Source organism: Helicoverpa armigera, chromosome 4 (assembly GCF_030705265.1).
Source record: "Helicoverpa armigera isolate CAAS_96S chromosome 4, ASM3070526v1, whole genome shotgun sequence".
Lineage (NCBI taxonomy): Eukaryota > Metazoa > Arthropoda > Insecta > Lepidoptera > Noctuidae > Helicoverpa > Helicoverpa armigera.
The window spans coordinates 6226305-6242919 of NC_087123.1; the positions used below are offsets into that span (position 1 = coordinate 6226305).

The following is a 16615-nucleotide window of genomic DNA, read 5'->3' on the forward strand; positions in this document are numbered from 1 at the left end:
TTTTTGAGTCCTCGATCTAACAAAAAGCTAAAGCCCCGAAGTAGCAAAAACAACTGACGCTCGCTTCGGTCACGGTTTCTTTTTATATGTGCTTAATTCTGAGTTAAAGAGAGTTCCCAAACCAACAATTAGAAAATTCTCTTTACGGTGGATATAAAGCAGTTTAGGTGCTATTTATAAGCTGCGGAGGACTTTTGTGCCCCAAAACTAAAAAAATTTCGCGCTCGCTACGCTCGCAGCTTGTTCACTCTACAGTGCTTTTTTTTCAAACTTGTTTGAGTACCTTGGGTTCCAAAACTGAAAAATTTCGCGCTCGCTACGCTCGCAGCTTCTTCACTTTGCAGTAATTTTTTTCAGACATGTTTGAGTACTGTTGTGGTCAAAAACTCCAAAAATTTCGCGATCGCTGCGCTCGCGCCTTTCACTTTACACTTCTTATTTCTTTAAGTATCTTTGCGCCCCAAAAATCTAAAATTTCGCGCTCGCTCTGCTCGCGGCTTCTTCACTTTACGGTTTTTTTTTTCAAACTTCTTTGGGTAGTGTTGAGTTCCAAAAATCAAAAATTTCGCGCTCGCTACGCTCGCGGCTTAAATAACAAAGGCATGTTTGGGTTCAATTGTGTCCTAAAACCCAAAAAATTCGAGTTACTACGTGATTATTTTTGTCGTATTTGGGGGGTGCTCAATAGGTAGTCCGCCCCGGGTGCTACCCGATGCTACGCCGCCACTGTAATTTCAGGCACCCAAAGACTTTTGAGCGGAGCAGGCTTCCGGTTTATTCTGAAAGTGTAACACGATGGAAGTCAATTGCACCGGCTTTTGTTTTTTTTAATTTGATTTATAGTTTACGCTTTCAATATGGGCAACTAAGGTTCAAGTCTTAACTGGACTGAATTGAGCACTCGATTAATTTTTAATTTTTGTCTAACCTTATGAAGTTATATGAAATTACGTGTATAAACCAAATAATTCAAGTAGCGCGCCTGGACCTCTAAATCGTCTGAACGCGAGCGTTAAAATGACCAAAGATTAAGATTGCTTAGATATTTAGATGCTTATATAAGAAACCACAATATTTGCCTCCGTTTAAAATAGCCGAGTATATTTTAGATATGATTAGCACTTTGTTAATAGCTTTAATAGCGGTGCATTGTCATATTAGTGTGAATCTTCAATCAAAACAAAAATTGTACCTTCAAGGATACGCGTTTGTGCGTCGCGAATGTAGGTTAAGAGACACACGTTTGGGCCGGCTGACAAACAATTTACACAATTCACAAATCCCTGTAACGTTTCTTGGATCACCTTAAATAAACTGTTTGCATGATAGTGATTAACACCTTGCCTCCCAATGAAACTTCGAAACATCGCATTGTCAATACATTGAAATGATATTTATAGCTCAAGTTGTAACTTCAGAGCATAGACGTTCAGGACTCGTCCTACAACCAACACATCCTTACTTCAATTGTTCACTTAAAAAATATCTTTAAAAATGATGAAAATTGTAAGTTATTTTTGTTTTTTTTTTGGCTTAATCATTTGAATTGAAAGATGTAGGTACCTTTTAGTAATTTAAAAAAACTGAATTTCATATTAAATCTGAATAATCTAAAACTTCAACAACAAATAAAAACCTGCTGAAATTAATACTAATATTACCAAAAAGTTACCCAACCAATTAGCTCCAACCCAACATAATTAATACTTCTAACCCTCAAAGTGATAACAAATAAGTCCCTAATTTTTTCCCTTTATTTACAGACTTTGTTCGCCCTCGCCGCTCTCGCGCTGGTCTTCGCCCAGGAGGATGCGCCCGCGCCGCCCGCAGCCGCAGCGCCCGCAGCCGGAGCACCCGTCGAGATCGTCAAACAAGTAGATGACGTTGACATCAATAAATACAACTTTGAGTAAGTACATAGTTTTTTTTTTGTTTTAACTTGCCTTGTTTTGTGGGATAAGAAGACCATTGTCTTACTTAAAGTTCTTCTAATTATATGCACTTTTCTTTGTCAGCCTCACGGGCTTTTGTCAGACATATCTAATGATAAGATTTCGTATAAATTAAGTGTACATTTTATATTCAAATAATCAAGGAAGGGGTGCAATGCAATTGATAGTCGTTGTATTTGTAATATGTTGCATTTTAAAGTCCGGCGAAATCTTTACTTATTTAACTTTTACATAAGTTAACAAAAGGGCGGAAGACAGTCTATGCAATTACTGAATTACGCAGATAGAGAATTTTATTATACTTTATCATACATACGTGATCCAAGAAACTCGTTATAGTAATTTTTCTCTTCGTTAAAGGTTAGGCATATGATTATGAATTCTTAATTAAAGAAAACAGTTATGTACCTAACATTTTATTGTTGCTAAGTTTCAATCACATCTTATAATACATACATACATACATCTTATAATACGCAGCAAAGTACCTATTCTTGGGTATTGACTCATTCAGGCAATAAAAATGTCTGTATGACATAACGTGTACGATTATGTTCTTTATTTGAAGTGTTACATGAGCTAAGTGACCATTGTTTGTCAAAGGGCATTATCATCAAGATGACTTGTTTACTAACATTTGTTTGGGTATACAAAAGCACGTGTCTTGTTTGGAATGAGGTATATCAGTGACCCACTCTGTGACACCACACAGAAGACAATAAATTATGTCAATACATAATACCTATAGGCACTATAAATTGCATTCTGTAATATCTTAATAATATCCCTGAAAAAAAAAACGGGACGTACATATCACTGAGTTTTTAAGCTCACTACGTGTTAAAGCTGAAAAAAAATGGAGCAACAAACTCTCAAACAAAATATAACTAATATTTTACATATCTTATTCAGCACATCTCTCTAACCAACACTTTTCTTTCACCAGGTTTGAAACTAGCGACGGAACTTCAAGGCAAGAATCAGGAGAGTACAAAAACGACACTGAACAGCAGGGTTTAGTCGTCAGAGGCAGCTACAAGTACACTGCTCCCGATGGCCAGAAGATCTCCGTCACCTACCTGGCTGACAAGAACGGATACCAGCCTACTGACGAAAATGCACCTGCAAAGGAGGCACCGGCTGCACCCGCGGCACCCGTCGCACCCGCCGCCCCTGCTCCTGAAGAATAAACTCACCGATGATAATACTCCTTGATATAATGTCCTCTACTATTGCTTGAACCAAAAACATCGTCTTTTGTAGGATGTAATCCTTACCATACCAAACTGTAATCACTGCCAAATAAAACCTGCAACTGCGTTAAATAAAGGTTCGATACGAATTTTCTTTGGTTTTATTTAATTTTATTTTTGCAACTCTCTAATAACTACACATTAATATTAAGTATGATTATGCAATCGGCTCGTTGTTCCATGGTAACATGTATGGGTACAAAAATAATAGATGATTTTTCTATCATCTGTCGGAATTAAAATCTAGTTCCAAAGCTCAAAAAAACAGTAGGCCTTTTATGGTTTTCAATGATTATTTTGTTTAGTGATTTATTCAAATCTTACTTAAACAATATATCGAGATGTTTTGCATATGAAGGTCTTAAATTAGCCTTAAATAAAAAGGTACCGTTCAGTTAAAATGATGAAATAAGTAATGAAAACAGCGGTCATAAAAAATATATTTAATTAACCTATGAACAGTTCAATTACTATTGATGGCGACATAAATACATATTTACTAACATTTAAGACGACAATAGCAAAATTTTGTTAAAATTAGTAATTGAATGTAATGATGTTAAATTAAACTCGCAGTAAACGAAATTACATAGGTGTACTTACCAACGATTATGACATTATGACAAATGTATCACTTTCAGTTTAGAATCGATAGCTCTCTGATATTTTCATTTGAGGTCCCACCAGCAGGGTATTTTTAATTTAACCTGTAGGTTGTACAACATCTGTTATAATTAAGTTATACCTTATAATTTAGATATAATTTTTAAGTTATAAAAATCATAATAAAAGTTTCATTCTTTTTAAATCAGAATACCAGTTTTGTAAAAATAGTGAAAATAATTTTACATTTTCTCGGCTTTCACAAATATTACGTGCACATTAAATAATTGAATCTGTCGGCTACACTGGGTTTTTTTAAATGATTATCTCATGCAACTACTTACTTGTTAAAAAGAAGATTATTTGATGAATGAAACGAAAGTTTACGGTGTCTTTAAAAGCTGGATAGATTTAGATGAATATTGGTATAGAGGAAAAATGGGGGACGCTTGTAGGCTTTAACCTAGTGATTGAAGTATTACTCTTTGCGGTTAAACGGAAGCGACTCGCGGGAAGCAGCCAGTCTGTGAATAAAACAACTACTGTCAATAAACGTATAACTGAAATCTATAAATCTAATTCGGCATCTTTGACATCATAATTAAAGTTTCATCCTTCTTAATTCAGATCAGCTTTGGATTGTTCGTAATAATCATGTTCTAAGATTGGTTTATCCATGTCGTGCCGACAAAAAATTGTCATTGTAATAGAAATTGTACATTAACATAACCTACGCTAGTGACATGTCTCATGTTTGGGTAAATAAAAGTTATGCCACAATCTAAAGCACTCAATCTAAACTTCAACCACTTTTTTAATAAATTAAGCCAGGAATACATGAACTCTTACCTGCTATACGTTTCACTGAGAAATGCGGTTCATTTGATAAAACTCTCCTAAAATACGTTTTGAGAGAGTAAACATGCTCAAATTAAGTGCCTGCTAAAACATTGTCTGCACGAAGCCACTAAATAAAAATGCACGACAAAAAGAAGCAGTGCGGTGACCATGATTTACGGTCGTGTTAAAAATGTATTTTATTGCCAAAAGGATTTTTATCCTTTAAGGCTTTAATTTCATATAATTGTAATAAGGTATAGGGGTAAGGAAGGATTTGAGGCGATCGTCATCTTATAGCACATAAAATGTATGTTGTTATCTTACAACAGCTGACTATTTAAAAAGTTATGTGGAAGTTTCCCTATTTTTTTTCTAAATGTGGTCACCCAAAATGACTAAGTAATTTGTCACGTGTATAAAAAAGTTAGTTACAAAACCATGACACTATCTGTTAACTGTAGTAAGTTTTTTTGAAGCGAAACACATGGTGACGAATAATGTCATGTCGAACTTATTTGCCTATTAACTTGAATAAAACCTTTAAATTATACGATTAATTCTAGCTCTAGATGGATGAAACCATTTAGACATACTTATTACAGCACCATTGAACTAAAATATTGCACATCAACATGACGAACGTTTATGTTTATTCATCTTTTACATTACCATTGATAAATCAACCATAGATCAATAGTTTATAAGTAGAAATCGTAATTGGTTGAGGAAATTAAAAGACACCACTAAATATAACAAAATATATTAACCAGTATAAAACGGTACAAAACTACAAATATTAACAAATTACTGCTGCGCATTGGTGCCTGCGGGGACGACCCTGATCGTGGGCTTGTATCCCTTGTCGTCAGCTGTGAAGGTGACCTGGTACTCCTCGCCATCGGGAGCGGTGTAGGAGTAAGAGCCCTTGACGGAGATGCCTTGCTTGTCTCCAACGGTGATCAGGCTGGCTTCTTCTTGACGGGCGACACCGTCACTTGTTTTGAAGCTAGAAATTGGAGAAAATGGGTGATTAGTTTTTGATGTTGTGGTTTGAGGAAGACTTGTAACGCTAGTCTAATATACTTGAATAGTATTAAAAGAGTTTCCCCACATAAGAACTCAAAATCTTATTTTTTTTATTAGTTTAAATTTCAGGTGTTTTTTTTCTTAGCATGAACTGTCAAAGTGCTGGGCGAAGGCCTCCCCATTTTGTGTCCACACATCTTGATTCTTTAATTGTCCCAACGGGTTGGATTTATTTTGTTTTCTTTTTATTCAGCGAAACACTGCATCTCAGCTGCCAGTCATACTTCAAGCCACATATACCCCAATATAGTTTGGAAAAGGCTAGACGATTAAAGGAATATTTTAATGTTATTTGAAAATGGAAATGTTATGTTAATATGAATACTCACTCAAAATTGTATCCATCAGGATTGACAATGGTTTTCTCTGTCAGGATTTCAGCGACCGGTTTGTCTTCAGCAGCGATCACCGCGGCAAAGAGTGCAAACACGAATAATTTCTGAAACGTGACGAAATACATATTACATACATATATTTCATAGTAATGTGACGTAATGCGTTCAGTATTGTTCTAGGTTTTACAGTTTTCGTTGTAAACTTCAGCCCACGCCTTACATGGGTGTTATGTAAAGTTTTATTACAAATCATTGTCTTTTCTGAAATGGATGTTATTTTACATGGTAGTTTCGATATTTAAATTATTTTGAGTTATAAAGATTACGTCAAAGGTAGATTAATATAATGTTCTTAGTACCCAAGATTACTTATTTACTCTGGATTTAGGCCTTTCTCAGAAGGCTTAAGGCAGAATAATTTAGAGTCTCAAATCTAAATGGACTGTTAGCAGACTGCCGTTACTACCGTTGACTAGATGTTATAATCCACTAAGCTCAAAGTTATCATTCATCGAGTGGAGGATTATAAATAGGATTATAAAGAAAGAAAAAAAATAGTGTCAAAAACGATGTATTAAAGTATTAAAAAAATACTTTATAAAACTTACCAAAGCAATCATGGTGGTGGTTGAAGATTGGTGATATCCAAGTAGCCAGAACACAAAAATGTGAATGATACAAAAACCTTAGAAAAATCTCCTTAAATACATTGTCTGTTTGTCAAGTTACATCAATTGTAGAAGTGCAGTAACTAAGGTGATAATACGAATCAGGTGATGAAATGTGGCAAACGCAGGAATTGGCACATAGCATACTGGCCTACTAGGCAATTGTTTGTGGACACAATCAATGCATATTAACCACTGTGTGTGGAACTAATCTCCCGTTTATGAACGAGTTCCTATAGGATAGGATGCTATTATTGTTGTTATACCACATATCTGTACTCTTTTAATTAATCAAAATCAATAAAAATAATTAATATTTGCTAATAAAGCAATCTTTTAACTGGCCATATTATTGTAATGGTAACTATTGTATCTGTATTTTGTCAAACAAAATCGTTCATGAAAATATTTTCGTAGGTCTATTTTTATCTAAACGTATACATAACTATACACTTATACCCATGTCAGAAAACTTAAAAAAATACTCTGCTTGTTTGTAAAATTAATCTTATTTTTATTTTCTATATTCTTAATATTAATCATTATAAATAAGTTGAGATTCAATTTTGGACAGTTATCTATGAGCACATTATTGATAAAAAATACGATTTCAACAATATTAATTTGGAAGAAGCATCGACAATATATTGTGAACTTTAACTAAATAGAAGCATAAATTATGTACACACCATCAAAAACATTTTCTGTTAATTTAATAAATAAAATAAACAATTTCTAGTAAATAAATAAAATTATTTTGTCCAGTCTTTTGTTATCGAAATTCTATTCGAACTAATACTTTGACAGCACATCCATTGCTCGCTATGTATTATGATAGCATCTTGATGATTGTCCTGTAGCCTCTCTTGCCGGCCTTGTACGTCATTTGGTACAAATGTCCGTCGGCGTCGTACCAGCGCACTGCGCCAGCGACGTCGAGCGCCGCCTCCTTGGTGCCAGGGTTGAGAATTGCACCTTCCTCTGTCCGTGATGAACCATCAGTGGCGTCGTAGCTGGAAACGAGATGGAATAAAATTAGGTAGGGTAAGTTTATATTTCTGTTATTTAAAAATTATATGAAATACTGTTTCGTACCTATTTAGATATAATACTTCAGTGAAAAGATTTTTTTAAAGGTTGAAGGTATGATTATGAACCCAGAACACTTCTTCACAGTTAAATAAATGTGACAGCCACGGGCTCCCGATAATAATTAATATAAACGTAATTCATGTTTTGACTATGTGTAGCTGGATGAGCAAAGAGTCACATCTATCACTTACAACTTAAAATTGATCAGGCGCTGCTAAACTATGATATTTTTATTGAGGAAAATATAGTTCGTTTTCGTTAGTGTTACAAGGAAATATTTTTTTATCTAGGTACAAAGGTGGTTAATGAGTAACCGTGAAAATTGTGTCAGTGGTGCAACGGTTTCAATTATAAATTGCCTCCCGTATGCAACGTATACCGACTATGGCGACTCGGTAAGAAATAGGCATTTGAAATAAATATCCAACGATTTTGGTTTTGAGTGTGAGTTTGACTTTAAAGGTAAATGTTCCTTAGTAACCGACTGCCACCAACAGAAATGGAAAAGTTACCTACTTAGCATATTTTGAGTCTATGTTGTGATTAGTGCTACCAAATTTGGACAGCAATAAAACAGCCTGCACAAGATAGTTTCGCTTTAGGAAAAGACAAGTTTTTAATTATTTTTCGTAAGAAAGAAAAAAAAATGCCAATGCGGAAAATATGTACTAGTTTGAGGGGGTTTCTCCTGTATTAGTTACCTAAAGGCGTGTATTTTGTCAAGATACTTTTACTTTTGCCAGTAGAAACTACAAACTAACAACTTAGCCGTAAAATAAATAAAAAAACACGGCGAACGTTAAAAAAAAAAACAAAAATAGATAAATTAAGTCAGCCAGTCATAATAAATGTTTTATCTAGAAATTCCAAAAAGGTTGGTAGACACAACGCCTACGCACAGCCAACAGCTCATGTTTTTGTCAATGTGAAGAAAACTAGTTTACCTATCCCATAAATACATGTGATGAACGTCCTTGACTTTAAGATGCCACGTGAATTACCTTTTTTGGTCAATTTAAATGGCTAATCAGTTGAAAGAGGTCGAAGTAACATTTAGATCCTAACATCGTGACTGCTAAGAAATTCTGAGTATTTTTTTTCTATAACGACTTTTGCTTAATTTAAATATTAGGTAATAGTCAATACCTAATGTACCCAAGTTAATACCTAATGTTCTATGAAGGTGATATTCTAAAATAAATGGCTTATTTATTTTTTTGTCGAATCATACATACCTACTTACCCTTTATGGATGACTACCAAGATAAGTATGATGTTTTGGATAGATGCTGTCTCGTTTGTGAGATTTTGACGAAATGTTGGTTAAATAAATGAAATGCCTAGGCCTAAAGGATCATGCAACGTCATTAGAAATGTAAGCTAAGCGTAAAGACTAATTGTATACCCAAAGCAAAAAGTAAATTAAGTTCAGTCAAATATGCGTAGACACGGTAGACACGTTGAAACAGAATAATTATCTAAGTAGATTAATTGTTCAATGTTTGTTTCTTAATTGCAATGTTTTTGCTGACTATAGTAAGCTCTGCAAAGATTACTTATTAACTTACCGGTAGAGCAAAAATAATGCAGACATGTTGAATCATGATTATTGAATTTATTGGCATTGCAATCTAAAACTTAAAGTAAGTGCACACTTAAGTTTAAGCAATTATTTGACTTCAAATTCCAATTGCTGAAAAAACATTTGACATTATTTATTTTAGGAGAGTTAGTCATACAATTTATGTATTTCCCCAAAATGATTATTGATTACCTAAACATATTTGAAGTAAATATCCATTAAGTAAATACCACGGTTTCTACCTTATAAGCTATTTTGTACAAAGTTCAATAACCATGTTAAGTCACACAACCAAACACAAAGCACGTTAATAGATACTAATCATTGACATTTTCAGTATTTCAATGACTAATCACTGTACATATAGTTATTTCACACTTAAGTAATAAGTAATAGTAGACTTTGGACCAATTGCTTCATCGGTTGTTATTTTGTCATCAAGTAAAAAATACCGACTTCAAAGACATCTTCCCATGTCCCATAAAAATACATCCTGTTGCCAAAACTTTTTTCAGCAAAACCTGACAAGGGCAACAAATTCCCAGAAAACATCAGCTTGTATAAAGTTATCTGGGCTTAAAAACGAGTTATCCCGGAACACCTTAAAATACCACTTGTACCCGTATTAAGAGTTAAGTGAAATTCGACCTCAATGGACCTTTTGGAACTTCGGAACAGTGTTACTTATTCCTTAAAAAATCGAGGGCATTTACTTCTTCGAGTAACGGAGTGAGGGTACTTGGTACGTTCAACTTTAAGGAGGCGTACTACATAATGTTTTGTTTTGGACATGACAATGTCACTGTACAACTTTTTATACAATACAAACTGACATGCATGATGTTCGAGAATGGTGAGCTTATAAATGTATTGGAGGTCCGGGTTCGATAAGCGTCAACTAATTGTTAAACCATTGGCTATGAAATGCTGTTGTTAGAATCCGTTCGAAACTATTTTGTGGTTCATAATTTTTAAAAGGTTTTTAAATGTTAGTTTTATAGACTCATTTTATTGGATAGTTTTAACAATGAATCATTTTATGGAACGATAAACATAATACACAAAATATTTTATAGATTCTGAGAAAATGTAGGCCCCGCCAATAAAACGTTTATATAATTTATTTAATTATAGGTGCATGACGTACATTGCGGATACAACTTAATTACTGAACGTACTTGTGTCTTATAAGTACATCCACGTTTTTGCAATTAATTAAGAACAAATTACTTCACGTGCATTAAAATGATATCACCTTTTTTTGTAGCACATTATTACGTTATTCACTTGATATTTTATACGATCAGTAGGTATTATTCAGGGTTGTGGTTGTTTAGCCTAGTGTAGTTCCAAGTTCAAGTTAGATAGTTTCTTCAGTAAAGGTCTGCCGATAGTTTTTTGTTTATTTCCAATAGGTGTTTGGGTGTTTATATTATTTTGGTGAATGCATGCATGAGAATACTGGAGTAGTTAGGTAAAAAGGCATCGTGTGAAGTTAGTCTGCAGTTTCCTAGTATTATGTGGGTTACACATTATAGTGGTTTCAAAGGATGCGAGCGTGCTGGGTCACGCAACATTAATATTTATGCCACACCGTTAAAACTTCCACTTAAAGTACCTACTGTTTTGACAAACAAGTATCTTTTCTGTATTGCTTTTGTAAGCTACCTAATGCAGTAGAGAGAAAAGATGTCATAAATTGGAAAAGTGTAAAAGCGGCAATTAGAAATAACGTATTATCTTTCCTTGATACATTGTTTTCCTCGTCTTTATAAGTTCAATAAAAAAAAAAAACAATATTTAATGCATGCGCCTTAGGTGTGTTTATCGTTGAAAGCACATTAGCACCTATAAGCCGGTACCAGCTATAATAATGAACTGCAAATATAATCCGATATCCGTATTTACCCACTAGGTGTTACGAAACCAGACAATGGAAGTTGTGCATAGGATCAAACATTTGCCGCTATCCTTGTAGCCGAAAGCCAACAATGCATATCACGGAAGAGCGGTATAAAAATATTTGCTTTCCAAATAAACAGCGTTAGTACCTATACAGATGGTGGATCACGTATTCGGATTAACAGGTTACACCTGCACGTACCTAAGGACAATATAGAGGTCAATTTACATAAACATGACATTCTATAGTGTTGGTCCGCAAATATTTACGTCCATCTAGTGCGGTTGATGTGACTCACTCGTTTGCTTTCCTTTTCGTTTAGTATTCTAAATGCTGTTTGTCATTTTATTATTTGGCAATACGCTCGACTCGTGTTTTGATGAAAAGTTGAAATGCCCTCACCGTTTGTAGATATGACTAAAGCACTATTGTATCCTATTGTAATGTGTTAGCCAATTTTCCTGAAACATTGCATTTTTAAAATTGTTTAGATATTTTGTGAGGTTTATTTTAGGAATTTATTTAGAAATTATTAATTGATCAACTAGAAAAGGATATTTATATTTAAAGTAAGATATTTGATTACTTTAAGGTAATGCTGCATAACATAGAGAGAAACTGTTTTGAAAGATGTTGATAGTTTTCGCACTTGCATTTATACTACTAGGCAGGTATCTAAACGCGCCTATGTTTATTGATAGCTGTTGTAATCCTCGAGCTCAATGCTGTCAGACGCATTACAATTTTTATTTATTTGGAGACAGTAAATTATAAAAAGTAAATGACATCATAATAGGATAGCTATATACATAGATAGAAGGTAAGTGATTGAAAGCGGCTTAAAGACTTGGTTACTGAGTGGGAGGACAAGTTAAACAAGATGGAGAGATACGACCATTATAATTACATACATATGTAGTTAAGATATTTGAATGTATTTTTTGTTCGATTCAAATTGGAGTTAATCATAAATGAATAGAACAATAAAAACAAGTGGTTGACATGGTTTGGGAGTAGGTTTATTAAGAGTAATTATTGGTTTTTACGAGGATCAAAATACAACTATTGTAATTGCCTGGTAATTTACAGTAATTATGTTTAGCAAAAAACAAATCCTAATTTGTTGAACAACTTTCTAAGTCAAATTGCCTGTCGATGACCAGGGTGTGAGAATCATATGAAGCAAAACTGTTAGAGATGGACTGGTTTTTCTTTTTGATTTGCGTGGTTTTGAAATTAATTTAAATTACATTTATATTTGGGCTTTTTATGAAGCTTCTTCTATACAATACTGGGAAATTTTAAATAAATGAAGTAATATTTCAAAATGGGAAGGTTAAATTTGTATCTAACTGCAAACAATAGTGTTTTAGCTTCATGATGTTATCTTAGAGTTTTATGGCTTACAAATGAAGCAAGAAATAACTGGTCAGGGGTGTCAGGGTCTGTTGTGGTCTGCGTCAATTTGAAGACAGACATACAGACACACATGATGCGTCAATTTAGCAATCGAGCTGTTCAGACGAATGTCACTAGAATTAGTAAAATCTAGGCGTTGTAATATGATATGCTGTGTCGTATATCCTTGGATGCTTGCATACAACTTATAGTGGCACTGTTTTGTAACCGAGGCTAGGCTTTACCTGAGGATTGACTAATTATGTGAAGACACTGTGGACTGTGTAGGTGCGTACGCACTTAAGTAGATGCTAGCCCTTTCGGTTCCTTTTGCAACAGCAATCAATATTGATATTTGTGCTTATTCAGGAATAGAATTCCCGGCATGCTGACAATTTTCACTATTTATTTATTGGAAGCAGTTTGCAAAAGCAGCCTTCATGATAACTTAATGTTATTTTCTCTAATAAGTCACGATGAACTAATGATGGAATGAGTCTTCCTAATGATGGACATTTAATAAAGCCTCTGCTTTGACCTAGCCTTGCCCAACTAGGTTGGGGTCGGCTTCCAGTCTAACAAGATGCAACCGAATAACTTTAATATTTCATAGCTATTGGCAAAAAAATAAATGTAAATCGATTCAGGTATAAACGATGCATTTAGAATATTTATAGACTGTGAGCCCGATTTGTATACGTTCAAGTGTCTGGGTAATGTGTAGTAGTAAAATAGATTTATTTGGTTGTTTTATTGCCATGGTCTTGATCGATTGATGAAGGTTTCTATTACATGTGTACCGTTTTCATCTAACGGGGTCAATGGCCTTAAACGTTACAAAGTTCTCATTTGGAGACACTGATAAAAGATCGCTACAATTCAACGCGTGACGGTTTTTAACTTTGTGTTAATTTTGTTGAAACATACGTTTTAATATTCTTTAAGCTTTTCGCCCATTTATCAAACTGTTATGATTAAATAAAATATAGTTAATTAAATACAGTATCTTCGGGCGAAAATATGACTCGATTGATGACTTAATCATAAAGCTTAATAGTTTTTCAATTGATTTGAAAGGTTATTAATAAACTAATATTCATTTAGTAAATATTTTGAACAAATAATATTTGTGAATCGAGTTTTGATTGCCCGTCCGGAAAAGTATTTTACTTGATAAATGCGGAAATAATGTGTTAGGTATACAAAATGTTCCTTAGATACTACTTTGACAACATTTTGTCAATAATACATTATTTGATTGTTAAAAATAAAAGTTGCGATTAAGTCTCTGCTTTTAGTACCTTTTAGATTATTTGAGAACATATTTATAGTGACATAATACGTTTGTTATTACAGTTTTCAAACTCAAGATGTTCTTTAAATATTTGAACAATGGGTACTCACTGGAATTTGTAAGAGTTGGGCATGTTGGCTGTTTCGATGTCGTAGTTAAGAATCTGAGCAGCAGGCTGACTGTCCACCGCAGGACTCGCCGACATCAGTTGCACCAGCAAAGACACCACGCACTGAAATGTTAGTAAACAACAATATTAGAATAAAACTTTAGTGGTTGCAAGCGTGACTTCTATACCTAGGATCCTGACTCTGAGCCCTATTCCTTCATTGTCGGGTTGAAATACAGTGTGGTATTTAGAAACTTTCACAAAGCAGTCTGATTCGTGGAAGTTGGTGGTAGAAAATCCCCATGCTTGAGGAGCAAGTATGCCCCGACCGTCCTAGCAGCGTATCGGTCGTCTTAAAAAATTCAACGTCGGAGGGAGTCAGGGGGATTTGAGTAAACTCTGAGGGTTTGTTAGGTGATATATTATCCTGCTCACTCGATATATGAGATGATAAGATGCGTAAAAACAACCATTTGCTACCTCAATTACCTCTAATTACAGTCGTGTTGAATCCCCTTTTAATTTTTTGCGCGTTCTTAATTAAATAGACGAAAACATCTTCAAATGGAAAAAGCACATTAACGCATTTTTTTCAAGGTCTCAGACCGGCTTTAGACTGTTACTAAGGATTTTTATTGACTCTAATAAAATAATCCTTATCTAGAACACTAGATAGAATGTGATCATATATTTGTGTATTTGGTTGCTGTGTCTATTTTTATTAGCGAATTCCCGCCGTTTTTACTACGTCCTAAGGGAGCTACTGTCCGTACCCAGATTAATATAAAGCCTTAAATGATAGGCATAAAGACGTAGCTTTCTGTTTGGAACGAATTGTCTTATTAGGTTCTGTATTTTCAGATTACCCCGACAAGTACCTACAAACTCACAAACTCACCATCTTGATCTGAAATGTAAGTTAAGCTGTATATTTAAAGTACACCTTATATTACATAGCTCTTTACAATTTCCTCGCAGACATCCAGAAAAGACATAAAGATAAGTGAATAAATTAAATTTTCGTGCACTAATTATTTACCTAAGAGAATCAAGAGTACCGAGTAGATGCAAAAAACGTAGGTAAGTATGTTGACAAAAACATTGATCGGGAAAGCTTTTTTTGTTGCAACAATGTGATAACACGTGACTGATCCACACGTGAAGTTTTTAATTTATTTGTACAATCTAATAGTTTATTTATCTATGACAAAATAACAATATGTAACATGTGTGACCACAGGGTACAAACAAAAAATAAATGTTTTATAGAAATGTTTTGAAGTTGCTTGGATTAGAAACTATTTAAAGAATTTCGCAGATGATTCAATGAAGAAAAAAATAAACATGGCACAAAAATTCACACATTTGACGGAAATACACTTTAAGATATTATCACTTAATTTTCCTTATAATTTTCATATTAAATAACTATATATCTTATTGTAAGTAAACTTAAACGCACGTTGTAAATGGCAAATCATGAATTAAATGTTGACTTCAAGGGAAAGCTTTAATATGATGTACCGATACTTAAACCTGCAATGCGCGGATATAGCAAAGGTCAGAACCTAAACCTCTAATGACATTAGGTAAATCCAACATTCATACACTAGGCGCCGGTATTTACAACACATCTTCGTCAACACATAGCCATAGGAAGGTCGTCAGTTCAAAACACTGAATTTATGGGCACAATTTTCTATGCAAATTTCCACACTGTTTGTTCCTTTTTGGACGCACTAATAAACACTTAAATCGGGAAAATAATTACCAGAACGGACAGCATCTTGTAGTGTTTCACAGATGACAAAAGAAGCAGGTGACTTCCTGGACAGGTTGTAGTCCGAATGTGCTAACGGTTTCGCAAGATCTCCTTATATATAAAGAGTGGCGGGTGTGTGCGCCCGCTGGCCGCATACTAGCGGCGTGCTGCGCCCGCGCTGAAACAGAGCCAATTCTACCTGACCATTACACAGATCGACATATGAATGGGGCTAGGATCCGCTCGGTTGCTACGTTACGGATGTCTGAACAACAGGGTAAAACCCGCTATAAAGACACAATGCTCACGTTAATAGTTTTACGAATTGAAAGTAAATGCTAGCTATTTTAAATAACGTCTGTAAATGTCTTTGTTATCAGTATTGTGAATAATAGTGTCTCTTAAATATGACTAATAGTCACCGATGGCACAGATTACTACAGATACTTCACTCAGTAGAAAACTTCCAATACCTATTACGATAATTGCCTACTCCTTCGCGTCAGCAACCACTGTATGCTAAAATGCGCCTAAAATCTCAAGCGTACAGCAGTGATTGCTTCGCACCGCGCGATTCCACAATAATCGCAGGGCTGCCTCTTCGGTAAAATTAAATTAACATAACTTTTTATCTATGTTATTGAGAACTGTGAATATGTTCTGACTTTTATGTGGCAGTTAAAAATTTTATCATTTATAAAATATTTAACCAACTTAAAAAAAAGGAGGTGTTTAGAC

At 34.3% G+C, this 16615-nt stretch overlaps 3 protein-coding genes across 3 annotated transcripts; 1 reads left to right on the top strand and 2 right to left on the bottom strand.

Moving 5' to 3' along the window:
* The first annotated feature begins 1377 nt into the window (after window positions 1-1377).
* Window positions 1378-3295, top strand: LOC110384145 (endocuticle structural glycoprotein ABD-5). Its single transcript, XM_021345256.3, has 3 exons — window positions 1378-1506; window positions 1764-1909; window positions 2899-3295. Exons 1-3 carry the CDS (start codon window positions 1495-1497, stop codon window positions 3140-3142), a joined length of 402 nt encoding a protein of 133 aa, XP_021200931.3. The 5' UTR covers window positions 1378-1494; the 3' UTR covers window positions 3143-3295.
* A 2125-nt stretch (window positions 3296-5420) lies between these two features.
* LOC110384148 (endocuticle structural glycoprotein SgAbd-5) lies at window positions 5421-7147 on the bottom strand. The gene is made up of 3 exons (XM_064034462.1): window positions 6678-7147; window positions 6064-6173; window positions 5421-5654 (listed from the first exon to the last, which is right to left on the bottom strand). The coding sequence occupies exons 1-3, from the start codon at window positions 6687-6689 to the stop codon at window positions 5453-5455; spliced, it is 324 nt and encodes a 107-aa protein (XP_063890532.1). The 5' UTR covers window positions 6690-7147; the 3' UTR covers window positions 5421-5452.
* Window positions 7148-7415: 268 nt separating this feature from the next.
* Window positions 7416-16046, bottom strand: LOC110384184 (endocuticle structural glycoprotein ABD-5). The gene is made up of 3 exons (XM_021345331.3): window positions 15887-16046; window positions 14117-14238; window positions 7416-7750 (listed from the first exon to the last, which is right to left on the bottom strand). Exons 1-3 carry the CDS (start codon window positions 15899-15901, stop codon window positions 7567-7569), a joined length of 321 nt encoding a protein of 106 aa, XP_021201006.3. The 5' UTR covers window positions 15902-16046; the 3' UTR covers window positions 7416-7566.
* Between the last annotated feature and the right edge of the window lie 569 nt (window positions 16047-16615).

Coding starts and splice junctions, on each gene's coding strand:
- LOC110384145 (XM_021345256.3), top strand. Junction 1,910..2,898: donor ATCAATAAATACAACTTTGA/GTAAGTACATAG, acceptor TTCTTTCACCAG/GTTTGAAACTAGCGACGGAA.
- LOC110384148 (XM_064034462.1), bottom strand. Junction 5,655..6,063: donor CCTGATGGATACAATTTTGA/GTGAGTATTCAT, acceptor TCCAATTTCTAG/CTTCAAAACAAGTGACGGTG.
- LOC110384184 (XM_021345331.3), bottom strand. Junction 7,751..14,116: donor CCCAACTCTTACAAATTCCA/GTGAGTACCCAT, acceptor TCTCGTTTCCAG/CTACGACGCCACTGATGGTT.